The 27,564-nt window shown below is 39.8% G+C and overlaps 1 protein-coding gene across 12 annotated transcripts in view; it reads left to right on the top strand.

Annotated features, from left to right (window-relative positions):
* The window catches only part of LanB1 (laminin subunit beta-1), a 174,450-nt gene that overhangs the window by 136,510 nt on the left and 10,376 nt on the right, over nucleotides 1–27,564 (top strand). For 6 of the 12 annotated variants that reach the window (XM_076177603.1, XM_076177600.1, XM_076177601.1 and 3 more), the window contains 20 exons: nucleotides 9,878–10,046; nucleotides 11,436–11,564; nucleotides 12,010–12,162; nucleotides 12,638–12,869; nucleotides 13,370–13,558; nucleotides 14,324–14,503; nucleotides 15,397–15,447; nucleotides 16,427–16,643; nucleotides 17,294–17,402; nucleotides 20,352–20,402; nucleotides 21,439–21,600; nucleotides 23,376–23,496; nucleotides 23,676–23,803; nucleotides 23,918–24,116; nucleotides 24,469–24,666; nucleotides 24,781–24,958; nucleotides 25,331–25,494; nucleotides 26,016–26,240; nucleotides 27,148–27,347; nucleotides 27,447–27,488. In XM_076177603.1, coding sequence (XP_076033718.1) covers nucleotides 9,878–10,046; nucleotides 11,436–11,564; nucleotides 12,010–12,162; nucleotides 12,638–12,869; nucleotides 13,370–13,558; nucleotides 14,324–14,503; nucleotides 15,397–15,447; nucleotides 16,427–16,643; nucleotides 17,294–17,402; nucleotides 20,352–20,402; nucleotides 21,439–21,600; nucleotides 23,376–23,496; nucleotides 23,676–23,803; nucleotides 23,918–24,116; nucleotides 24,469–24,666; nucleotides 24,781–24,958; nucleotides 25,331–25,494; nucleotides 26,016–26,240; nucleotides 27,148–27,347; nucleotides 27,447–27,488 — 3,097 coding nt within the window. The remainder of the gene's footprint in view (nucleotides 1–9,877; nucleotides 10,047–11,435; nucleotides 11,565–12,009; nucleotides 12,163–12,637; nucleotides 12,870–13,369; nucleotides 13,559–14,323; nucleotides 14,504–15,396; nucleotides 15,448–16,426; nucleotides 16,644–17,293; nucleotides 17,403–20,351; nucleotides 20,403–21,438; nucleotides 21,601–23,375; nucleotides 23,497–23,675; nucleotides 23,804–23,917; nucleotides 24,117–24,468; nucleotides 24,667–24,780; nucleotides 24,959–25,330; nucleotides 25,495–26,015; nucleotides 26,241–27,147; nucleotides 27,348–27,446; nucleotides 27,489–27,564) is intronic. The other 6 variants (XM_076177604.1, XM_076177596.1, XM_076177597.1 and 3 more) reach the window with 5 other exon arrangements.

Genomic DNA, 27,564 nt, shown 5'->3' with positions numbered 1-27,564 from the left:
TTCCGGCTTCATGGAGATTGTAATGTAATAAAATACGAGATATATGAAATAAAGAATAGTATAGAGGTAAGGTTACATTTTGGGATGGTAAGGTGAGGAAGTTGAGAATAAATATGGGTAAAACTAAAGTGAGAAGGTGGATATGCTGTGAAGGTAGCAGGTGAGATTGAAAGAGGCTAGAGCAGGGGTGGGCAACTTTTGGCACGCGTGCCAAACCTGGCGCCCTAACGACTCTCATCCGGCACGCGAGACGAGCTCACCTTAAAACAAATCTGTACGATGACGCCAACGTAGGCGTCATGAGGATGTCGGCGTCTTGATTATATATATATATATATATATGTATATATATATATGTGTATATATATATATATGTGTATATATATATATATGTGTATATATTGTACTTGTACATGAGTTACCCCCGTATTCTGTGAATGATCACATTTTCTGTTTATTACTCAGAGTAAAAGAACGAGTAATACAGCAGTGATTTTATATTTTAAAATGCTAATAGTGTGATGCATCGTACATATGGCAACCGATGTTGCGCTTGAGAATTTGACTCGTACTCAAGTGGTTAAACGATAACTAATAAATCTCCAACTCCTTTGTATGAGCATTAGTAACCGTATGATGGGCTAGGTGGCTGATTGGGGCCCTGATAGATGAAGGAAAGGAAGGAGCCTATACTCGTATGTAGGCCTATCATTTATGTTTCTCTGTTGGCACGCGAAAAGATGTATCAAAGATTTGTCTGATTTTGGCACGCACACTGAAGAAGGTTGCCCACCCTTAGGCAAGAGGAAGTGGAGAGGTTTATGTACTTAAGGTCACATGTAGCAGGACATAGAGTAAAAGGGAACCAAGGAAACGTCTTGAAGGAATGAAAAAATGTAATTAGAATTAGTTTTCTAGGAACGAACGCAAATAGATTATATAGAAGAGAAGAATGTATGTGTGTATGAGGCAGAATCTTGGAATGCAAAGGAGACAGAAAAGAGATATTCAAATGTGGGAAGTATTTTGGGTGTTACGAGGATGGATAGAGTGAGAAATGAGGAGGTGATGAGGATAGTGGGGTTAGAGAGCTGGGACATATATATAGCGAGGATGGTTTGGGTACATGGGAATGAATGTATGAAGACACAGAGGTGGGTGGAGTGAACCTGAGGGAAAGACCGAAAATGGGATATTCTATACAAGATGAATGCCTGTCGAGGAAGGAGTGGAGAAGGGCAAGAGTTGTGTGTGAATGGAGAATTGTTGTAAATGGATGAGAACATTTCTCTGTATACGTAAATTTATCGAGTGGATGAAAGGGTGAGGTGGGGGCTCGCCATGGAGTGAAGCTGTGCCTCGCTGCATTGCCCGCTGACCCGAGCAGCGTGGCTGGAGACAGGGATGAATATAATGTGTTGCTATATGCTTTATAGTTAATCTAGTTAATTCCAACACACACACATCCATTATATCTGACGATTTTATATATTTCGCGTGGTACTTTGGTTAGTGTATCGTAAAAAGTCTTTAATAAAATAATGATACTAATATTTTCACGAGCTTTCTATGGCAAATCAAAACAACATCATGGCCACCCTCATACATCTCATCAGTTTCTGTCCTCTCCCGTGGTCAGTTGATAATGAAATATCTCTTAAAGATTACGCTAACGAAAGCGGAACGAATCTAAATGGAAAGAAAGACGAAGTGACAAAGGATGAATAAGCGGACTCGCTTTGATCTTTGGGAGGAGACGCCTGTCTTTTGTTCCCGCCAAATTCATGGCCCTTGTTTGTTGACGTGACTTGCAAGTCCAGCGGAGAATGCCCTCCCCACTCCCTGTGTTAATTGCCATCTGCTGTAGACTTTGTTATTTTAATAATTAATGCGTGGGAGAAATTAATATTTTGTAAATAGAAAGCGTTTGGAATTGAGTGACTTGACGCTGTGTCGTCGGAAAAATGTCGACAAGATAGGCGTTGGACTGAGAGAGTCGGCAACTCGAATGCATATACCTTCCATGGCGGAAGGAGGAAAAATGGACGCGTTGTTTTAAATAGAAAAGTATTTGAGATAATTTGTGAACATTCTGCTCGCAAAGTTCGCTGGCATTCTTATATTTTTTCTAAACTGCAGTTGAATGTCATCACAAAATATTGAATTAATTTTCGCAGTTTATCAACAAGACGTTTTTATTTTTACAATTTATGGCTTTCTTATTACATTATCAGTTAATTCCATATACGTAGTTTAATAATATTATTGTTATTCATCAGAAGAACTGGAATTATTAGACGGAGTTTAGCATTGCACAGCGATTTAGGACTCGTACAAAATTTAAATTTTCGTGACAGTGGTATGTCGTCTTGCTAACCGTCATTGTGGTACTTTTACTTATTTACCTATTTATTCGTTTATTCATTTATTCATTATCTACATATATTTATGTATCTATTTCTATTATTGTATATGTAATATATATAATATTTTGTAGACATTGACCATTATTTTGACCAAATTGATGACGTGGGTGTTTTTTAGCTGAATAGAATCCTTTGACTAGACAGAATAAAATTAAACGTGCCAGAGTAGCGCGCGCGCACACACACACACACACACACAAATATATAAAAAAAAAACTTGAAACAATACAAAGAGCAATTACAAAATTGGCACCAACACTCAAAACTATCATATAAAGAGAGACTAGCAAAACTTGAGCTACAGACACTAGAGCAAAGAAGAGAGAGAGGAGATTTGATAGCTATTTACATAATCATGAAAAGCATAGAAATTATTAATAGAGAGGATCTAATAAAATGGGATGATAGAAATACAAGAGGACACGGAAAGAAAACAAAAAAAGACAGCTATAGAAGAGATCTGAAAAAGAACAGCTTTCCTCACAGAGTAATAGACAGTTGGAACAAGTTAGATGAGAAAGTAGTGTGTGCAAAAACAATACATGAACTCAAAAATAGTTTAGATAAAATGAGATACGAAGACGGGACCCCACGAGCATAGCTCCCCTCCCCGTAAAATACAACTAGGTAAATACACACACACATAGTAATGAGGGTGCTGAAGATGGGCGTGTCTCGTGTGTGTAAGGGCGTGTGGGCGTCAGAAAATACACACACACGGGCACACACACACACACACCGACTCGGTGGCACTGTTGGTAGAGCGCTGAACTGGGAAGTAGAAGTGCTCCCAGTACCCAGTTCGAATCCTGCCCAGGGCCGAAATTATTTCGGTATCGCTGTGCCTCGGGTCGTTACTCTGACTCTCGTGGGCGGGGAGTTGGGTGTGTGTGTGTGTGCAAGGTCATAGCATTACCCATAGATCGGACCTACGAGCTCTGAGCTCTCTTCCAGGAGGGAAATAGCTGTCGATCACGAGTCCAACACGTGATCCAAAAGACCAAGTGAATACACACACACACACCTGGTTAGGTGAGGGATGGGGGAATTGGGTGATAACGAGGAGGTAGTGGGAGGGAGAGGTGGGGAGGGGTTGGTGGTAATGAATAGGTAAATAAATTAATGAATTGATAAATAGATAAATGAAAAGTGGTATCATATACGACAAACATCGTCATAATTTTTTATTAATTTGTTTTACCGTAAGGGATTATAGCAGAAAAAAAATTATTGGCCTGAATTAGAACTTCTTTTTGTTATTATTATTATTATAATTATCATTATCTTCATTAGTCATCCAGGAGGTGCTAAGATGGGAGGGAGGGTGGAGGGTAGTGGAGTGTATTTAGGGATGGAATGGGTGGGAATGATTTTGTGCCTTTTCCTTTTTGGCTACCTCCCTTGTACGGGGGAAAAAGCCTTGGTGTATGTAGTAGTATTATTAATACATTATTGTTATTATTATTACTACTATAATTATTATTGTTATTTTCTTTATTATTATTATTGATATGTCAATATATCTAAAGTATTTCCCCCTTATAAGGGAGCTAGTCAAGACACGTACCCTCACCCATTCCACTTTCCTCCACCACCCTCACTCCACTTTCCTCCACCCTCACTCCACTTAGCTCCTCCTGGATGACGGGTCATCCCTGTATCACGTCCACTGCCCGCGGGGGTCACAAGCAATGCAACTAGACGGTGGTGTTCTTGTCCCTCCCAGCCGCCGCGAATGATGCGACGTAAATCCAGTAGATAGTCGTGAGACGAAATGCTTCTTCCCAATAAGAGAGAGAAATGTTCTCAATAATAGAGAGAGATTTCGAATTTTAGAGATTCCCAATAAAATAGATTACGAAATAGAGAGATTCCCAATAAAAGAGAGATGTTCTCAATAAGAGATAGGTGTTCCCAATAAGAGAGATTCCCAATATTAGAGAGATTTCCAATAAGAGAGATTCCCAATATTAGATTCCCAATAAGAGAGATACCGAATATTAGAGAGATTCCTGTAACATTACGTGAATGTTACTTGCGCTTAGGTGCCGAGGGAGTGAAGGCGACTCGGGTGAGTTTGGTGGCTTTATTCTGGTTAGCGCAAGTGCCCTAAACCGCAAAAGTGACCGCAAGCCTCGGTCGGGCACTGCTGGGTACAAGTACTGAAAGGAACTGAACTGGGACACCAAAACCTGGCATCCTTATATAGGCCTCATGCGTACGTCAAAGTAGCACACGACCCAACCTGACCGAAACATGGCTCGGCAGGGCTTAGGTTGTGCTTTCAAGAGGATGCAAATGCATGTAGTACAGGCGTACTATAGACTTAACCTACACACAATTAATATAAGGCCGAAGGCCAGCTACTTCTACACAAACTATCCAATCCTGGCCCATCCCATTTCTGCGGCGGCGATGCTATAAGCCAAAATACCGCGTCGAAGCACATGTGGGGGGCTTGACCACCACATTCCCAATACAAAAAAGGGATTTAGAATCTTGGAAAAAATCCCAATTAGAGAGAATTTTTTGTCGTCGTAGTAGTCTTCGTCGTCTTTTGTCGTCTTCGTCGCCTTCTTGTGTCGTAGTTGTTGTCTTCATCGTCGTTGTCACTATCGTCGTCGTCACTGTCGTCATCAAGGTACTTCTATGGCCCTGCAGTCTACTAACTACAAATATAAATAAACAAATAAACGAACAAATAAATGAATAAGATAAACGAATAAATAAATACGAGTATGTAAATAAATAAATAAACATAGCATGCAGTGACTAAGACGCCATCTATATAAGGACAGATTTGTTGTCGAATGTTTTAATCGACTCGTGTCTCATCTCCGTTCGGTTGTCGCTACCGGAGGCGACTTCACCGACAACCCCTACGGCCCAGGGTCACGAACTCGTCTTTTTCACAAATATTATCCCTAATCTCATTTTGTATAGAAGCGCTGGCGTTAAGGGCGGCGACGGGACCCCACGCCCGTGGTGGCCGCCACGTCATCATCAACACGGGCGACTTCGTTGACGCCCGTGACCACTGGCGCGACATGACGTCACTGCGACTTGCTCACGACGTGACGTCACTCCTGAGACTTGATTGCGACGTGACGTCACTCCTGCGATTTGCTCGCGACTTGAAGTCACTACTGCGACTAGCTCGTGACATGACGTCACACTTGTGACATGACGTCACTCCTGCGACTTGTTGGCGACATGTCACTCATGCGACTTGCGACATGACGTCACTCGTGCGACTTGCGACATGACGTCATTCATAGGACTTGCGACATGACGTCACTCGTGCGACTTGCGACATGACGTCATTCATAGGACTTGCGACATGACGTCATTTCCGCATTCTATGTTATCACAGGTTGCAATAAAATAGTCATTGTTGAGTTGATTCCAGTTTTTTCACATCAGGTTTGATTTATCTAATTTATTCAATTAAAAAATGAATAAATAATATGTTTGTGCACTGCAAACTTATGGATTCCTTGACATATTTGGACTTACGAAATGACTTTGACTAAACCACGCAAGGATTAGTCATAGAAAGTGGGCATCAGATACACGCGAAAGAAAACGGTATAGAAGTGAATGGAAGACTTTCTGACAAAACAAAGACATTAAAAAAAGAAAGAAAATTGTTGAAGCGAAATGCAAATTGCGTTTAGACATTTTGGAAAAAAAAATAAAAAACAGTCCAAGTTTAGAAAATGTATAATAAATGAACGAATAATTAAGGAAGGTTGAGTAAATAAACATTAATGATAATTTTCTTCAACATGGTTGAAAAAAAGGACATTTCCTGTAGGGAGTGACTTTAAACTTCAGTGAAAAATAACGCAATAATTCACACAAAAATAAATAAAAAGAATAAGACCAAATAACCAAGTCATGGACCAAAAGGTCTCCTGTCGTCATGCTCTTCCTATGTAGTTCTTTAATTCAATCTAACTCACAACCCAGGTTAACCTAATCTAATTATTTCTCAATTGTTAAAAAAAAAAAAAAATCGTTTTGACTCGAACTCTGTATTTGTTTTTTCCTCACCAGTCGTCAATTTCGCAAGAATAAGTAAATAATTATTGTTTCTCTCGCACATATATTTTAAGTAATTTGCGTGCAGCAGTGATAATTATCCAAAACATAACAGTCGCTGCTTGAAATCGTAGAGGAATGCGGGATTCGAACCCACAACTCAGCGAACGCGAGACCATCACGCTTCCGATGACGTCACCAATGCTAATCCAAAGTACCATAGAAAACGGTGAAAATTAAATAGATAACTAAAATGATTAACTAATATATTCGTGTGTTAATTGGAAATAATTGTATACAAAAGGGTGTTACATTATTTGATAGTGACCAAATATCTACACTGCATTAATTTCTAGAAAAAAGGTGGTATTAAACTTAATATATTTGACTATGTAGGAAAAAAAATAATTTTAAGTTTCTAGTACTCACGAACTGTAAATTAGAATATTGTCTTGTCACTTAGAATCGCTCTGCTATTCTAGTTTATATAGAAGACAATATATATATATATATATATATATATATATATATATATATATATATATATATATATATATATATAATAAAAGTACAATGGCAACTCTGCCGCCATGTTTGTTTTGGTCGACGAGACGTCGTCTCCGCCCGTTCTTGACTTCCCACGCGTTTTTTTCGTAGTCACTTTCCAGACACAGTGGCGGTTTAATATTTCCACAAAATATTTTATTTCTTGTCAAAATCGTGCCTCATTTCAGCACACATTTCTTTCTATGTTTTTCTTTTTTTTCATATTTCTAGGAGTATACAGATAAAGAGTGTGAAATATTAATGTTTTGATAGGAAAATAACAGACTTATGGAATGATTTTGCCTACGAAAAACAAGTACGCACATTCTAGTCCTGGAAGCGACTCCTATAAGGCTCCATCTTCGTGTGACATGCTCTGATTTATGGAGTTGCCATAGATCTTAGTCCACATGGCGTATAAACTGACATCCCACATACGATCATTTCTCGAACAAGAATCCTTGCTGCCTTACTCAAAAAACATACCTTCTTGCGCGGGCTTTTTGCGTATGGGGAATGTAGTCTGCATGCATTTGCCTAATTGTAGTATACAGGAATGGAGATGCACTCGTAGGGCCCTGTCTCTTATTCTTAATTTATCATACCTCGTTTTTATATTCGCTTATGGCGGTGGGAGACAGGTGTTGATGTGGAGTGTGCGTGCATTGTCTCCTTAAGGCTGGGACTCACAATATTTCTTCTTTGCATTTTGCATCCCTTCAAAAGTTACCCAACCTGTCTCGCGCCCCCAAATTTTAGAAATGTATTATTAATATCAGTATTAAAATTACATGTTAATATTAATTAATATTAAGATTAATAATATATATTAAGGAAGATATATTTTACTTGCTTACATGCAGACTTTAATCTGTCGTGGTTTGATTATAATGTTTATTAGTTATAAATATAGACTTTCAATTAGTGAGGATGCTGCTTCAGGAAATTTTTAGCCATTGTTTTATTACTGTGTAAAACGAAACAAGTAGGCTATTAGGCTATCAGTAAGTAAAAATACACGCTAAGTTAAAAATCAACGCTATCTAAAGGTGACGGCACACTAGGCAATTCTCGCTAGCGTGCTATTTGCTACTTCGTTTGAGTAGAAACGATTTTTTTCAATTTTCCAACTGTCAGATTACTCTTGTGTCATAGAGTGAGAAGCTTATTTATAAAATAGAGGAGTTAAACCTAGAATAGGAATGTTAGACACATTGTTGAGATGTTCTTATGGAAGTCTAGAATATTGTAACCCAAGTCGTTGCTACTCGAACCAAGTAGCATGCTAGCCTTGTGTGACGCCAGCTTAACGTTTGCTTAAGAATGATAAAATACAAAAATATAAAGAAGGTATTAAAGAAAATAAGACTCGTTATCTTGAATTTTATCGATAATATCGAACGTAAATATTGGGTTCTTGGAGTTCCACAGTGGCTGTGATCGAACCGCCAACAAGAAAATGTGTTATGGAAATTCAGATAAGAAATTTACATTTTCTCACGTCCCTGTATTCGGTTTAATGTCGCGAACTCCCTTTATCAGGAGGCTAGAACGGTGCCCCTCACAGAGGACTTTGTAGCGTGGGAATATTACGAACCATGCCCTTGGTCCAACTCGCTGGCGGCATGGTTCGAACTTTCGTCACATACATACATACATACATACATACATACATACATACTCGTACATGCATACATACGGTATATACTTGTACATGCATACATACAATACATACATACATACTCGTACATACCTACATACACCAAGGACTTTTCCCCCCTAAAAATGGGGGTAGCCAAAGTCAAAATGCATAATTCCACTCCCCTCCACCACCTTCCCCCCTCTCTCGTCTTAGCTCCTCGTGGATGACGGGTTAGAGCGTCGTTACTTGCGGCGAAGGTCGAGGGGGTGGTGGTTCGAACCCTTCCACCGGCGAAGTTGAATCAAAGACTTGATTCATTTAAATTCCACACTACAAAGTTCTCTGTAAGGGGCACCATCCTAGCCTCACGAGGACAGAAACGCTAGTAAAATCCCTGTGGTTGTGGCGTGAGAGTTAGAACTTCAAAACCCTGTTCACACTAGCGGTTCGAACCGCGGCGGTTCAATTACAATGTAAGTCAGTAGTGATGTACACACACAACCGCACATTTTCCCCTTGACTATGCGGTACCGCCGCGGTTTCCGTGCGGTTCATACAGCTAGTGTGAATAGGGCCTAAGTTACAATTTTGTGTCTTGGTTTTGCAAACCAGTCATGCTTGTGACAGATTACATACATATACCAAAGGCTTTTTTTTCAGAGCTGGGCGCGTTCCTAGGTGCGTTCCCCTTTAGTTTGGCTGCGGTGAACGCTCCTATACTATTAAAGCTATTATATAGGTACCTGTATAGTATGTGGCCTATTACCTTTTGGATGTGGCCTACCAAATTTTCCTTTGAGTGTGTGGCCTACCGGACTTTTATTTCGGTATGAACTTGTCTCTTAAGCTTTAATAGCTTGGGAGCGCTAACCACGGTTGAACTAGAGCGGAAGGCACCTAGGAACGCACATATCTCTGTTTTTTCCCCCCTTACAAGGGAGGTAGCCTTACAAGTGAGGGAGATTACCCTTGTCCACTTCTGAAGGAAAGGCCTTTGAGGCTTTGACCACTCATGCTATCCCATTCCCATCTCCTTGTGCAGAGGCTATGTTTAATCTCCCCCATTTGACCAATATTTGTGACAAATTACATACATATACATATTCCAAATGCCTTTTTTTCCTTTATAAGTGAGGGAGACTACTCTTGTCAACTTCTGAATGAAAGGCTGTTTTGCTGCTTTGACCACTCATGCTATCCCACTCCCTTCTCCCTGCAGGACTAGACGTCGATCCTGGTGGCAGAGCGACAATGGCATCCAGGACGTCAGCATCAAGCTCGACCTTGAAGCAGAGTTTCACTTCACTCATCTCATCATCACCTTCCGAACGTTCCGACCGGCGGCCATGCTCATCGAGAGGTCCTTTGACTTCGGAAAGACGTGGAAGGTAAGGTCCCCATTACCTGTGCAGGCAGGGTGAGGCTGGACCTTGAAAATAAAGTCCCACTACCTGTGGAGACGGGGTGAGGCAGGATATTGACTATTACCCAAGGAAGGAAGGTAAGATCCCACTACCTGTGCTAACGGGGCGAGGCTGGTCTTCGACTATTACCCAAGAAAGGAAGGAAGGTAAGATCCCACTACCTGTGCAGGCAAGGTGAGGATGGACTTTGACTATTACCTAAGGAAGGAAGAAGGTAAGATTCCACTACCTGTGGAGGTGGGATGAGGCAGGACATTGACCATTACCCAAGGAAGGGGGAAATAAAATCCCACTACCTGTGGAGGCAGGGTGAGGCTGTACCCTATTACCCAAGGAAGGTAAGGTCCCACTACCTGTGGAGACGGGGTGAGGTAGGACCTTGACTCTTACCCAAGGAAAGAAGGTAAGATCCCACTACCTGTGGAGACGGGGTGAGGTTGGAGCTTGACCATTACCCAGGGAAGGGGGAAATAAAATCCCACTACCTGTGGAGGCGGGGTGAGGTTGGACATCGACCATTACCCAAGGAAGGAAGGAAGAAAGGAGAAGTATGCAGGGTTGGTCTTTGGGGATTATGTCAAGAGGTTATCACACTGAGCTATTTTTCCCTCGACTGCTGGAGCAGATTTGAAGCCCGCGGCTTTCGGGAAGGGGTCTGGTATGCTGGAGGAAGATCATTTTCCTCCAGCATAATATCAAATGACATTCTATGTATTTTTGTTGGGTAACAAAACAGTTTGACGGCGGAAAAAAGTTTCTCAGTGGGCGGTTTCGGCGATAAATCGGAGGTTGGAGGAAGAATATCCCAATGTGATAAGCCCTTCATCCCATCAGTCAGTCTGTTGCCCAGATCTCTCGTGCAAGAGACCCAAGGCCCCCAGCTAACCGGCAACATTCATCGAGCCAGGCGTATCTCCAGTACTTATTCTGCTCCCAGGGATTTGTGCCATCTGTAAGGATGGCAAGGGGTTCATGTGATGGTCTGACCCCTAATTCCTTCCATGCTAGGGGGTTTTAGGGTGGTCCCATGACGTAGACAGCGCATCACAGATAACTATCCAGGATGTAACGCTTCGCCCTATACAAAGGATTACAAAGGCGGAGCATGCCGACAGGAGACTTTTTGGTCCATAACTAGGTCGCATGCGAAAAAAATATATAAATGATAAAAAAAATAGATAAAATAAAAATTATAATATAAATAATAATAAATGAAATAATATATAGGTATAGTTAAATGATTAACAAACAGGTAAATAGTAAATAATAATGAACTGTATTTCCCTAGCAACGCATTGCCATCCTACCCGTTGTCTTCGTAAATATAATCTTTAACTCTTGTATCCCTTGCAGGTCTACAGATACTTCGCCCACAACTGTGCAGACGCCTTCCCTGGTATTCCGTCTGGACCTCCATCTGCTATCACCGACGTCGTCTGCGAGTCGCGATACTCTGCTGTCGAACCATCCACAGAGGGCGAGGTATAGTCTCAATCCTGGCATGCACCGTACCATTTCTTACAAATCTATATATCGTATTTAGGAGTACTATGCACAAATCAGTTTACAAATTACAATTGTTACTACATAGAATATTAGTACAGACACTCATACATATTTACATATTACTATGAGAGAAATAAAACTGTTAATAGGGATATATTTACATAACTACTAGTTTCAATGGGTGACAATTATTTGATGCAGGAAATTATGGTACACGTATATCCATAGAAAACGATTTCTTGAAGGTGTGACCTTGCTACATACCATGGGTTTTCCCCCTTATAAGGGAGGTAACCAAATCAAAAGGGATGTACCCACTCCATCCATCACCCTTTCCCCCATCCCATTTTAGCTCCTCGTGGATGAAATGTAAATACACAAAACTTCATATTGCATATATTTATTCTATCATATTATTCAGGTGATATTCAGAGTTCTGCCACCGAATATTCGCATCGACAATCCGTACAGTGACGAAGTTCAGAACCTCTTGAAGATTACCAACCTACGTGTCAACTTTACCAAACTCCACACACTTGGCGACCAACTCCTCGACAACCGAGTGGAGATTAAGGTGTGGTATTTCAAATATATTTTTATTTATTCACTTGAGTTTCACTGAGTGGAAAACCCACAGCCCCACTGTAGTTGGCAACTGTCCTCAGAACCTTTCATAGATCTCTTTGGGGAGGAGTTTCGGACTGTTGTTGTCTGTGTTGCATCGGTGTAGAAAAGCGTAAGAAATACGATTGAGATTGACATTGATAGAAGGAGATCTTGGACCCAGTCCAGAGATTGAGCGTCAGGCTCGTAGGGCTCCGCCTCCTAATGGAAATGAATGGGTCGACTGGCTTCGGAAAAGGGCCAGTTTCACCATTCATTGCGTAGGACCACAGGCATGACGAATGATGTAAAAACACGAATCCTTTAATATAGATGTCTGTTGTCAAGAGCTGCTCGTCATTGTACTTGTTTATGTTCGTTTTATTGTGTTTCCAGGAAAAGTATTATCATGCCACTCATTAATGCTCGTTTTATTGTGTTTTCAGGAAAAGTATTATTATGCCATTTATGACATGGTCGTTCGAGGATCCTGTTCCTGTTACGGGCACGCTTCCCGCTGTCTGCCGTTGCCTGGGGTCAAAGACCAGTCTGACATGGTGCATGGTCGATGTGAGTGTACGCACAATACCAAAGGACTTAATTGTGAGGAATGTCAAGACTTCTTCAACGATTTGCCCTGGCGGCCAGCTGTCGGCAAAGATTCCAACGCCTGTAAAAGTAAGTTCAGACTGTGTGGAGCATTGTTTTATTGATTCGTTTGTCCATCACATTGCTGGAAGAGTGAAAATCGTAAAATGCAGTGTCGTGTTGAAAGGATCAGATCCTCCGTATCAAAGAAAACGAAGTATGTTATATATAAAAGCCCAAATAAGAAAAATTTTGCATTAGAGGGTCTTTATAAAATTGATTAATAATATGGTAGAAACTGAATACAGACTTAAAGTTTGTGGCTAAAATATGCAGTCTGATTATTGTGAAAAAAAAATGCTCATTAGGAGAGTAATGTATAATATTGTGCGTATACAGTTTCCTTTCATCAAAACTATAATGTATTTATTTATTATTTTTTATTTTATTCATTGTTTATTTATTTATTTATTTTTTTGTTAAGTCTGGTGTAACTTTTAACATAACTTCTGAGGTAAGTGGTCACGTACGTTTAATTAAGAATACAAGTTTTACATCAGATGCTGTATTTTGTTGATCTCTTTCGCCAGAGTGTAACTGCAACAACCATGCATCACGGTGTCACTTCGACGAAAACGTATACGAAAACTCAGGACGTATCTCTGGTGGTGTTTGTGACGACTGCTCCCATAATACTCAGGGAAATAATTGCGAACAGTGCATTCCTTACTACTATCAGGACCCCAGCAGGGATATCCGTGATCCACAGATCTGTCAACGTACGTATTTTTGTTGTACTTTAGAGGTCTTCATCAATCTACTTTGTCTGATATACTCGAAGACTATTTTATTACCTTCTTGTATAGTATGGAAAATGCTGCTTACTAACTTTCTTCAGAAGTAGTTCAGCTTACAGACTTGTATAGTAATCTACTTTGTCTAAGATATTTCAAAACTTTTTCATTACCTTTTTGTATTGAATAGAAAATATTATTTATCAGAATATAGATGATACTGTTATGCAAGGAAGGGAGGGGCAGGGGATGGGGGGAGGATATGGGGTGTTTATGTGTAAATGATATTTTGATGGAGCTCAAAGGGATTTCTCGGAAATCTTTTTTTTTTTTTTTCTGCATAAGGGGATGGAGAGTTGCCAATTAAGTGAACTGGCCTTGCTGTGGATATATTGTGTTTTACTACATTGCCTCTAATTCAGGGCAGTGGGCGGGATACTGGGATGACCTGTCGTCCATGAGGTGCCAAGATGAGAGGGAGGGAGGGAGGGAAGAGGGTGGAGGGGAGTGGAGTATGTTAGGGATGGGTGGGAGTGGTTTCTATGCCTTTGTTGTTTGGCTACCTCCCTTGTAAGGGGGAAAAAGCCTCTAATATATGTATGTAAATGTATATATGTATAATATATATAAAATTATTTCAAAGTATACACTTGCCCTACACGCATCCAACACCCATCTAAAAATGCATTCATTGTCCCTCCTCTCCTAGCTTTATGTGGATGAAATATAGATCGAGATACGTATTTTCAGCTTGTAACTGTGATCCTCGTGGTTCTATTGATGATGGAATCTGTGACTCCCGCTCCGATCAAATTGCTGGTCTTCTTGCTGGACGATGCCACTGCAAAACTTATGTCGACGGACTCAAGTGTGACCGTTGCAAAGCGGGCTATTGGAATTTCACCGAGGAGAATCCAGAGGGATGTGAAGGTTAGTTATTTGATTCGTTCCTTTCCAGTACAAAGACGTATTTTGGCCCACTCATATATTCAGAGGGATTAACTCAGTCATACCAAAATTAAGTCGTATATTCAGAGGGATTAACTTAATCATACCAAAATTAAGTCGTATATTCAGAGAGATTAACTTAATCATACCAAAATTAAGTTGTATATTCAGAGGGATTTACTTATACCAAAATTAATTCGTATATTCAGAGGGATTAACTTAATCATACCAAAATTAAGTCGTATATTCAGAGGGATTAACTCAATCATACCAAAATTAAGTTGTATATTCAGAAGGATTAACTTAGTCTTTCTAAAATTAATTAAGTCGTAACATGATAGGCTGAAAATAATGAATGTAGATAAAGGAATATCTTAATTCCTTATAGTTTTCATATACAAAGAGATTGAAAATATCATAAATGATAAGTATTGTATGTTTTACATAGTCTTTCTAAAATTAAGTCATAACATGATAGGCTGAAAATAATGAATGTATATACAGGAATATCTCAATTCCTTATAGTTTTCTTATACAAAGAGATTGAAAATATCATAAATAATAAGTACTGTATGTTTTACATAGTTTTTCCAAAATTAAGTCGCAACATGATAGGCTGAAACTAATGAATGTATATAAGGGAATATCTTAATTCCTTATAGTTTTCATATACAAAGAGATTGAAAAAATCATATGTGATAAGTATTGTATGTTTTACATAGTCTTTCCAAAATTAAGTTCGAACATGATAGGCTGAAAATAATGAATGTATGTAAGGGAATATTGTAATTTCTTATAATTTTCATATACAAAGAGATCAAAAATATTATATATGATAAGTACTGTATCTTTTACATTTGTTCCTACCTCACCAGTTGCAACGGAAGATTATCACAATCAGCCAAAGTCTGAGTGGCCAAGGAAAAGTAAGACAGCTGAAACGGCTTACTAGAATCAGATTTAGACGGCTAACTAGAATCATAGTATCTGTAAAACAATTGTAGATATAGAAAGGAAAGTCACTAGTGTGGTGGTGTGTTCTGATTGCAGATTGATATTAACAAAGTATAGATTTAGATTAAAGAAGTGAATATTAGTTCGATCATGCATTAGGCATGTGTAAATTCTTTGTATCTATATATAATAATAATTTTATGTGGCATTGAATCAATATACATGAAGTGCAGACAGTGAAAAGAACACGCAGTTCAAAATAACAATTACACTTGCCGAGAATAACACAAAAAGCACGTAAGTTTATTTCCATTGTGTTGGTTCATTGCTCTCCCTGTGAAAGTGGAAGTTTGGACAAGGTATTCTGTAAGCCATATAAAGAGAGCAGCCAATATTAACCACTTCAGTACGAGTCAAATTCTGGTGTGCAGCATCGGCTGCCATATGTACAATGCATCACACTACTCGCATTATAAAATATAAAGTCACTGTTGTTTTACTCGTTCTCTTTTACTCTGAGTAACAATGAACACAGAAAACATGATCAAACCAGTTCGCAGAATCCGCAGATAACTCATTTAAAACTACAAAAGATATATAATCAAGATGCCGATGCCGGCATCCTTGTGTACCCTCCCATGCCTACGTAAACATCATTGTACCGAAGTGGTTAAAAGATTAAAGAGAAAGAGACAATTTGATTAGTCTTCAGATCTCTAAATGTGTTAGCTAGATAGACGAAGTAAAAGTCTTGGTTAGGGACGGGATAACTTTAAGAAGTCACGAGAGCAAAGAACAAGTGTTTGTTGATTTGCATTTCTTAATATTTTTTAGCAATACAAATCACAAATCGAAAACTAAAGTCCCTTCTTGACCCAAAAAAAAAAGAAAAAAGGTCAAGCATTTATACCAGAAGTTATGATCACACATAACACGAGTGGTTGCTTCCAGAGTGCACGTGCAACCTGCTTGGAACAGTGAACAACGATGGGTGTGACGTGTACACGGGAAGGTGTCAGTGCAAACGATTTGTGACCGGAAAAGACTGCAACCAGTGTCTTCCGCAGCACTTTGGGCTGTCGGATCATCCGGATGGGTGCCAACCGTGTAACTGTGACAGGGGCGGTGCAATGGACAATGACTGTGATGTTATTACTGGACAGTGCAAGTAAGTTTCACACTGCATTCTCTTCGTTTGTGTAGTACACAAAAACTAAAATTTCGGCTTGTACTATAGGAGGTGCAAAGATAAGAGAGAGGGTGGAGGTGAGTGGAGTATGATAGGGATGGAATGGGTGGGAGTGGTTTCTATGCCTTTGTTTTTTTGGCTACCTCCCTTATAAGGGGGGAAAAAAGCCTTTGGTATATGTATGTATGTACTACATTGGGTGCATTGATACATACATAGGTAAACCAAAGGCTTTTTCCCCCTTACAAGGGAGGTAGCCAAAAAGCAAATGTATAAAAACCACTCCCACCCACTCCATCCCTAATACACTCCACTCCCCTCCACCCTCCCTCTAATCTTGGCACCTCCTGGATGATGACGGGCCATCCCTGCATCTTGTCCACTGCCCTGGGCCAGAAGCAGTGTTGCAAGACACAGCACATCCACAGCAAGGCCGCTTCATTAAATTGGCGACCCCCCTCTCCATCCCCTCAAAAACTAAATTTTCGGTTTGTACTATAGTGGGTGAATTGATACTGTGGTGTTATTTGCTGCCCCCTAGGAAAGGGTGAGACACACAACTCTTCACTGATCCATAGAATTACCTTCATATTTAATAATAATTTTTTCCTTTTATCTTTCGTGAACAGGTGTCGACCACACGTAACAGGGCGGCGTTGTGACCAATCCGAAGAAGGGTACTATGTAGCTTCACTCAATTACCTTACCTATGAGGCAGAACTTGCACGAGGATCTGAGGTATTAAAATCTACTTTCAGTATTGACTAAGTGAAGAAAAAAATAGGGACACTGGTGGATTAGCAGATTAATGTGTTGGCTGAAATCCTGAGAAGGAGGCCAATGTGTTGTGGCAGGAAGGGTGTATGAATGAAGAGGTGAAGGCAGTGATGGCAGGAAAGAAGTGAACACATGAAGATTGGTTGTAAAGAAGAAATGGGGAAATATATGAGAGATACAGAATAGAGTGTAAGCAAAGCACAAGGTGAGGGAGGCTAAGAAGAGAACAGATATGAAGTGGGGTACGAGTTTGAAAGAGAATTTTTTTTTTAAATGAATAAAATTACGTTGAGAGAGGAAGGAAAGATTGGGAGTGTGAATTGAGTAAAGAGAAAGTAAAAGGTGCAAAGGGGTGGCTGCTAATAGAGGTGAAGGGAGTATGGGGAAGATGGGTAGATTGTTTCAGGAATTTATTGAATATAAAGAAAGATAGGGACAATTTGACTTTGGCAATAGAAGATGCCAAGAAAATGACTGCAATGGGAGGGAAGAATGATGAAGTTGTAGGAAAAAGAGGAAAGACAAAAAACAGATGAAAACTGGTCAGGCTCCTGTGTTAGATGGCTGTCACATGGTGTGTCTGAAGAAGGGAGGAGTAGTTATGGTGGAATGGCTAGTGAGATTTATTAATGGGTGCCTCAGAGAAGTGTCCAAGTGGACCAGAGGTGTGTATGTATAGTTCCATTATACAAGGGTAAAGGGGACAAATGTGAATGTAATAGTTTTAGATTAATCAATCAAGTTTAATTGGTGAGGTGTATAGGAAGGTGAATAATTAAGAGGATTAGGAGAACAGAGAGTAATTGGGAACAAGTAGTGTGGGTTTAGGAAAGGGAGAGGATGCGTATATCTAATTTTTGTAGCAAGACAAGTGTGTGAGAAGTTTTTGGCAAATGGTAAGGATACCTTTTGGGTTTTTTATGGATTTGGAGAAGACATATGACAGGGTTGACAAAGAGGCATTATGGAATGTGTAACAAATGTATGAGATAGGGGAAAGTCTGTGGAGGATGTTTAAAAGTTTTTATGTGAGTTGAGCTTGTGTGCAAGTTGGGAATAGAGAGAGTGAGTAGTTTAACCACTTCAGGACAACTCAACTTCTCATGCACAGCATCGGCTGCCAAACGTACAATGCATCACACTACTCGCAATATAAAATATAAAGTCACTGCTGTATTACTCATTCTCTTTTACTCTGAATAATAATAATAAACACAGAAAACGTGATCAACTTAATTCACAGAATCCGGGGGTTACTCATGTACAACTTCAAAATAATACAGTACTACCTCTCATTAACGGACGTTAATTAGCTGTGTTTATGGTGTTTTCGCTGTGTTTTTGGTATTTTTGGTGTTGTTGTTAGGTGCTGTGCAATCACTATGCCACCCAAATACCACTCCAAATCAACGGATTATTCACATCAGTGGACACCGTTACCCCCCTTTTAGTCCATTAATGAGAGGTAGTACTGTATATATAAGCAAGATGCCAACGCTGACATCCTTGTGTACCTTCTCGCACCTCATGACACCTATGTAGTATCATTGTACTGACGTGGTTAACGTTAAAGTTAGGTTGCACCAGGATTGTGTAATGTCACTATGGTTGTTCAATGTGTATATGGATGCGATGGTGAAGGACATACATACAAAGGATTACAAAGGTGGAGCATGCCGACAGGAGACCTTTTGGTCCATAACTAGGTCGGATGCAAAAAAATATATATAAATGATGAAAAAATAGATAGAATAAAAATTATAATAACATAATAAATAAAATAATACATAGGTATAGTTAAATGATAAACAAACAGTTAAATAGTAAATAATAATAAATTGGCAAATAAATGATAATAAATGGAAATCAAGAAAATAATAAATAAACATACAAATAATAACAAAGGGTTTGGAACTAGGAAGCAAATGTGGGTGGTGAGTGAGTTTTTTTTGCTGACGACACAGCTCGAAGCTAAGTCAAGGGACGAATTAAATCCATTGGTTGCAGATTTTGGGAGCTTATGTGAGAGGAGGAAGCTGAAAATATACGTAAGCAAAAGGTTGAGATGTACTCAGGTCTCTTGTGAGTGTTGCTGATCCACTATGGGTTGCTTGGATAGGATATGCATTTACTCTCTTTACCTCCTTTAGGGTTAGGGTGTCGTTATGGAACCTCGCTAGCTGAGTGGGTTAGGGCATTGTTACTTGCGGCGAAGGTCAAGGGATTGGTGGTTCGAATATTGCCACCCACCGGCGAAGTTGAACCAAGGGCATGGGTCATTAAATCCTGCGCTACTAAGTCCTCTGTGAGGGGCACAGTCCTAGCCTCCTGATAGGGGGGAGTTTGTGATGCTAAACCATATCATCATCATAAAAATGTAGTCAGTACCTGAGAGAGCTGGGCGCGTTACCGCCAGACAGGTAGTGTGTCACTGAAAAATCTGGGATGCATTTCCGTCAATGCGTTACCGATTTTAATTTCCTTAGAGCAGTCTGCATTACTGCATATGTGTACATGTATATACACATATGCAGTATATATACGTAGATTTTTCAGTAACACACTACTTGTGTGGCAGTAACACACTACCTGTCCAACAGTTACACATTACCTTTGCAGTGGTAACGCACCTAGCTCTGGTACCTGATATTGTATAGGATATATGACTGAAAAGTTGTACCCCATATTATATAGGATAAATTCCTTTAAGTGGTTAATAGTGAAGCAATAAGGCTATTTTTTTTTATAGATTATGTCATGATCACACATGATGTTATATTCAAAAACTACATTTTTTCAATAAGATAAGTATTATTTTGTTACTGTTATAAACAAAATCACCCAGAACTTAAGTCTATGAAAGAGTATTTTAATTCATACTTTGAAGCACTGAGATAATATTGCTTTCAGCTGTACTGTGAAGAAGCCAGTCTGATCGATTATCGATCTCCCAGAAAGAGTGTATGTATTTGATTAAGGTCTTGGTGGGTGGATCTTGTGATAGTATTAGTACTAATGGATTGTGTCATCTATTTGGTTTTCAGGTTATTTGAAATGGTTTCTTTTCTTCTTTTCCTTTAACCTCAAGATTATTTGATCATTTTCCTCTGCCACTAATGATCTAGAGTTAGAGTTTAATCATGGGTGTCAAACCTAGCCTATTGAAGATTCTAGACAGTGTTAGAACGGAGATCATTGTAGCGCAACTCAGAGTAGTTATGTTGTTTATATGATTTTTGTCACTTGTATGTGGTGTTGTTACTTTACATTAGCATTCCTCAACCTTTTACCCCCGTGTAACCTTTAAAATAAATTGCATGTCTTAAGGAACCCCTGTGCAAAAAAAAAAAAAAAGAGAAAAAAAAAACACATATACCATATCTTGGTCATTTTAGTTTCAACCTAATAATAGGTTAGATAGGATGATGTCTATATTAAATCATTACAATAACCTTTTGTGGAACCTTAGGGCTCCACGGAACCCTGGTTGAGAAATGCTGCTCTACATACTGGCTGACTTAAATGACACAGTGCTTTCAAGTTAAACTAAGTTTGACACTCATGAAAAGAATTTGTGCATAGTTAGTGCTTATGGAAAATATATGTGGAGTTCTTGTAACATTTCTGTGGTTTTATATTACATAGCAGCACTTTTATTGTAGCATCTAAGTTCTGTCATGCAATTTGGCCAGGGTAGGCCATGAAATCATCATAAGATGATGGAACAGAGACTTGTATTTCATTGCGGTGGCTGGTTATCTTTTAGACTAGTAATGCTTTACTAATTACCCTGGTGCTAATTTAGAACCATATCTAGTCTTAAGTTTGGAGATACTTGCTTGTTCGTGATTTTGAACATACTTTTTTGATGCAAAGAATGTACAAGACTTTTTTTAATGTTCATGTTGAAATATACTTCCAGAAATTTTGAGGAGTAATACTTGTTTCTGACTAGTTTTTCTATGAATAAAATGTTGGACCATTTCGCCCGTTTTAGGACTGCCAAGTCGTGATGAGGGAACCCTATCGGGACGGAAGACCGACCACGTGGACTGGCTTGGGATTCATGCGAGTCTTTCAAGATTCTTACTTGGAGTTCGAGATTGAAAATGTTGAAACGAGCATGGAATACGATCTTGTGATAAGATACGAACCACAGGTGGGTAGTATTTACTTAATTACTCTTACTCCGCTGGTCTTCGGGCCACTTGGTGATCCATAACCGCTTTCGAAGCGTCTTGCCATGTCTTTCTGTCCTGTGCCACCTCCTTCCATTCTCTTGGTTCTATTCTACATATCTGTACATCTTCTTCAATGCATCTCCTCCAGTCTTTTCTAGGTCGACCAAGTGGTCGTCTTCCACGCACTCCACTATTGAGCACTTTCTTTGGCCATCTATCTTCTTGCAACCTTGTGACATGTCCTGCCCATTTCAATCTTTTTTTTCTTATTACATTTTTAATATGGGGTTGTTTTGTTTGTTCTCGAATTTCCCAGTTGTCTTATCCTCCATTCTTGCATTTGGTTGTCATACACGGGTCCTAAAATTCTCCGTAAAATCTTATTTTAAAGAATTTCAAACTTCAAACAGGTGTGTAGTATGAAGTGATATTTGCCAAGATTACAAAGTTTCATTATTCCATATTTCTATCTATATACAGTTACAAATGCACATATCGTTGTTTCATTGTCGCATGAACTCATTTGTGTGTGTGTTACGGGAGTCTGCACGCCCTCATTTGTTGATACGGACGGGGATTTGTGTATAAGGCGGTAGAGTATGAGGGAGGCAACCACATACTTACTCCCTCCCATTCCACTACCCTTTCCCCCCTCTCATCTTAGCTCCTCATGGATGATGGGTCATCCTTGTATTCCACCCAATGCCCTGGGTAAGACAGGGAGAAATCCCTTCAGGGAAGCATCAAAATATCATTCACACACACTCTAACCCACCCACTTGGTTCCATGCATCACACCATCATCCATACACAACTATTCTCCACTTGCCTCTATCTTCTCCCTTCCTTCCTCAACAGACATCCCCCTCTTTCCGAAGGCCCTTTTACCCTATCTCATCTTTGGTCTCCCCCCTCATATTCACTACATCCACCTCTGCCTTCCACACTTCTTTTACTAATCTTTCTTCACTCATTTTCCATATCCCTAAACCATCCTAATACTCTTTTGTCAATCCTATTTTCCAACTCCTTTTCCACCCCTGCTCTCCTCCTCACCTCCTCATTTCTCACTATCCATCCTAGGTTTATGATTAATAATAATAATAACAAGAGCCCCAGGTTTCTTCAGGTTTCACTGGAAACACGGAGGTGGCAATAATCCTCAGGTCTTCCCCACAGATCTCTCTAAGAAGGAACATTAGATTGCTGTCTGCAATTTATTAGTGTGGGACTTTTTACATCACTGGAGGTGCTAAGATAAGAGGGAGAGTAGAGGGGAGTGGAGTATATAGGGGATGGAATGGGTGGAAGTGATTTCTGTGCCTTTGTCTTTTGGCTACCTCCCATGTATGGGGGAAAAAAGCCTTTGGTATATGTATGTATGTATGGCTTAGCATTGTAGATGGGGAACAGTCACCATTTGTCAGCTGACCTGGGTGTTTGCTTTGATTTGGCTACCTCCCTTACAAGGGGGAAATGGCATTTAGGACTATATAATATAATTAGTATATACTAACATTGGCAGTGGACAAGGTGCATGGATGACCCATCATCCAGGTGGTGCCAAGATAAGAGGGAGGGAAGAGGGTAGAGGGGAGTGGAGTATGTAGGGGATGGGATGGGTGGGAGTGGTTTCTATGCCTTTGTTTTTTGGCTACCTTTCATGTAAGGAGGAAGAAAGCCTTTGGTATATGTATGTATGTACATGTATATACTAACCTGTTGTTTTGATTACCATTTTACGAAACTGAAGTTTCGAAATATATGGGAAGGAGCACGAGTCATCATCGAAAGACCTGGTCCTGTCGACCCGCACGGCGATTGCGGTAATACCCATTCCACAGATGACCAGATTGTCGTTAATCTTTCCGACAGTAAGTCTTACGTCTACAATGGATGTCATATTTCTTTGGAGTATATTGCTGTATTTATTTATTTATTATTTTTTTTTTCTTGAGGGAATCATAATTGAGTGCATTGCATCTATTTAGAAGGTATCTAGTTATATTATCTTTGTTCCTAACATATTTACGATCTTGTTTCGATTAAATAGATCAGCGAGATGAAACGCTCTATCCTCCCGTGTGTCTGGAAGCCGGAAAGAGATACAAAATCAAAATTGACTTCAAACGATCAAACGCTCTTCAAGATTCAGCGGGTGCATCCATTTTGGTTGATTCTGTACGTATTGCATACTTTATTAAAATTTGTGTAAAACTAAGAATTGGTAAATTGACTTTTGGTAATGAAACCATAATATGAAGGTCCAACATGGTTATTAATTTCTTTAAACAGATTCTGCTCATTCCTCGGGCTGAAAGGCTGCCGTTCTATTCGGGGACAGCCGAGAATGATTTGTTACGGCGAGAGTACGAACAGTATAGGTGCAGTCAACCTTTCTACAGTGGTGGTCAAAATTTGGAAACCATTCCTGAAGTTTGCAAAGATAAACATCTTGAAAGTGTTGGATACTACGTCTTTGGGCAAGCTTTCGGTAATTGAAAGATTGGTTTATATACTCGTAGTTGCATAGGCTGTGTTTTGATACGTGAATACAGGAATATCTCGATATACGACTGAGTGCTGTAAAGTAGGTAAAATAGTTGGGTGTATGTGAACGCCCCAGGAGGCAACAATTGAGGGGAAGGGGGTTGACGGGGTCCATGAACACAAGACTCCCCCCTACTTAATGTAAAACCCTTAACCTCGATATACGAATTTTCGTATTGCGACCAGTCGGCTGGGAACACAACTTGGTTCTATAGTGAGGTATTCCTGGATTTTTGTAGTATTTCGGCATAGTTAACATCATATTCTCACGTAGTTAACGTCTTTTCTCCTCACAGCTTGTCAGTGTGATGGGACGGGCAGCAAAAGTAGCTTGTGCGACTCTTTTGGTGGTCAATGCGAGTGCAAGCAAAATGTGGTTGGGCGCAGGTGTGACCGGTGTGCTCCAGGAACTTATGATTTTGGACCAGAAGGGTGCAAACCGTGCGATTGCAGCTCTGTCGGATCCCTAGACAACTTCTGCGATCAAGAGACTGGTGAGTTACTGGATGTCTTTTGGCGAATATGTCGTATACCGAGACGAAATTGTTGATGGAACAACTTTGTGGTTAGCGTAAACGTAAAGAAGTTAAAAGTGTAACGTGTTTCAGGTCGGTGTAAGTGTCGTCCAAACACTTACGGTCGACAGTGTGACGAATGTCAGCCTGGATTTTGGAATTACCCCAACTGTCAGCGCTGCGAATGCAACGGCCATGCAGACACGTGCGACTCCCACACAGGAAAGTGTCACGAATGTAGAGACAACACTAGTGGACCAAATTGCGCTTAGTAAGAAACCATATCCCTTACTTATTAAAAAATATATACATAGATTATATCCCTTACTTATAGAAAAATATATATATTTTAAGTGGGATAAAAAAAAAAATGGGAATCAGTTTTCTTTTTTCATTTCTATCTTCTGGGATATCCATGTGTAAATACCCATTATTGCTAGTTGCATTGCAGAAATACGCGTGATGCCCTATATCTACTCTATTTTTGACAATAAATGGCAGATTTCAGGAAACCTGAAGTAATGGTTTTTGAAATTGGGGCACATCATTATCGATATAGCAGATACTGAACTTGGAAATCTTTCATAACATAAAAGAATTTAGCACTATTTTATTACCATTAAATATCTTTTCCTGTTTCTAGCTGCATTGAAGGATTCTATGGTGATCCTCGCATTGATAATGGGATTGCCTGTCGCCCATGTCCTTGCCCAGGAACGGCTGACTCAGGCCACAGTTTTGCCGATCGCTGCTCCCTTGACCCTCGCACCAATGATGTTGTTTGTGAATGTAAAACAGGATATGCAGGTCAGAAATCACAGGTTGTCCGTTATATTTCTGCTATTAAGTAACTTGGTTCAGATTTTATCCTCTTAGAAGCATAAGTTTATACATACAGACATGTATGTATGTATAAGTTTATAATTTCAATTTAAGAATATGGTAATAGAGAAATATAGGAACTTAATTGGAGGGTGTAGGGGGGTGGAGTGTATTTAGGGATGGAATGGGTGGGAATGGATTTATGCCTTTTTCTTTTTGGCTACCTCTCTAGTAAGGGTGAAAAAGCCTTAGTATATGTATGTACCTTCTTTTTTGTAATTACATACATACATATACCAGAGGCTTTTTCCCCTTACATGGGGGGTAGCCAAAAAGAAAAAGGCATAGAAACCACTCCTACCCATTCCATTTCCTATATATTCCACTCCCCTCCACCCTCCTCCCTCCCTGTTATCTTGGCACCTCCTCATAATTACCATGAAATATTGGTGCTATGCCAGCAGAATTTTTATGTACATATATACGTTGCAATTATCTTGCCACAGGTGCTCGGTGTGACGCTTGTGCGGACAATTATTACGGCAACCCTGAAGTCCCAGGTGGTCAGTGTCAGTCGTGTCAGTGTAATAACAACATAGATATCTCACGTCCTGGCAACTGTGATGCGCGAACTGGAGAGTGTCTACAGTGTCTGTTCAACACTTACGGAAATAACTGCGAACGTTGCCGACCAAGCTACTACGGAGATGCTCTGAACCAGCAGTGTCGACGTAAGTTATTGTTGTTGTCTTTGTTAATCTACAAATAATGAAAAGGAATAAGATAAAGAATACCAGAAGGGAACCAGGAGTAGATATTGAGTATAGCATTTAACCCTTAGAATACTGTGATGCCTACGTAGGCATCATGAGCTTCAAGTGGGTATATAAAGATGCCAGCATTGGCATCCTAATTATATTTATTTTGTAGTTGTAGCTGAAGTGGCCTTGCTGTGGATGTGCTGTGTCTTGCGACACTGCCTCTGACCCAGGGCAGTGGACAAGGTGCAGGGATGACCTGTCAGTCATCCAGGAGGTGCTAAGATGAGAGGGAGGGTGGAGAGGTGTGGAGTGTATTCAGGGATGGAATGGGTGGGAATGATTTTATGCCTTTTCCTTTTTGGCTACCTCCCTTGTAAGGGGGAAAAAGCCTTGGTATATGTATGTAGCCGAGTGACTCCCGTATTCTGTGAACAGCCTTGATTGCATTTTCTGTGGTTATATTTATTCAGGGTGAAAGAGAATGATTATAACAGCGGAAACTTTATATCTTTTAATCCGCACATTATGATGCATTATTGTACATCAGGCAACCTAATGTGCATGTGAGTATTTAACTCATATTGAAGAGGTCAAGAAGAGAGACAAACAAAAGTTTATATGGGCCAGGGCAGTAGGTGGGGGAATAGTCAGGAAGTCATTAATGTACTGTACTATGTATTGGTGCCCAGGAGGAGGATTTGAAGAGTTCTGGATGTAAATATTTTCAGGAGAGAGGATGGTGGATTGTCAGCTCATTATCTGGTCTAAAAGAAATCAAGAGCAGAAGTTAAATGGAGAAGGAAGAAGATTAATAGTTTACATGAATTGAATTATTGGTAAATGTTATAAATTCTACTTGGTTTCAAATCACTTTCAGAATGTGTTTGCAACCTTTTGGGAACTGAGACCACTGAAGATGTGTGTGATCACGAGACTGGCCAGTGCCCGTGTCTTCCTAATGTCCTGGGACAAGAGTGTGATCACTGTGCACCAAATCACTGGAAGATCGCTTCTGGTGAAGGTTGTGAGCCGTGTGCATGTGACCCCATCGGATCTTACTCCGAGCAGTGCAATGAGGTATGCCGAGGTTAATTCTTGTGTACATACGTGTTTTGATTGGGAAGAATTTCATATTGAATAATTTCAAATTTTATTTACATGGCAATTTATTGTCAGGCATTGTACTCACCAAGGCAGACGTACCCAAGTCGAGCAACTGTGAGTCCGAGAGTTTGAAATAATGGTTGTTGTCAGTGCTGAGAAAATTTACATCATAGCGCTTGCTTTTTATTTC

Source organism: Oratosquilla oratoria, chromosome 40, assembly GCF_046742065.1.
Source record: "Oratosquilla oratoria isolate Oo_2021 chromosome 40, ASM4674206v1, whole genome shotgun sequence".
Classification (NCBI taxonomy): Eukaryota; Metazoa; Arthropoda; class Malacostraca; order Stomatopoda; family Squillidae; genus Oratosquilla; species Oratosquilla oratoria.
This window is presented reverse-complemented; position numbering and strand designations above follow the sequence as displayed.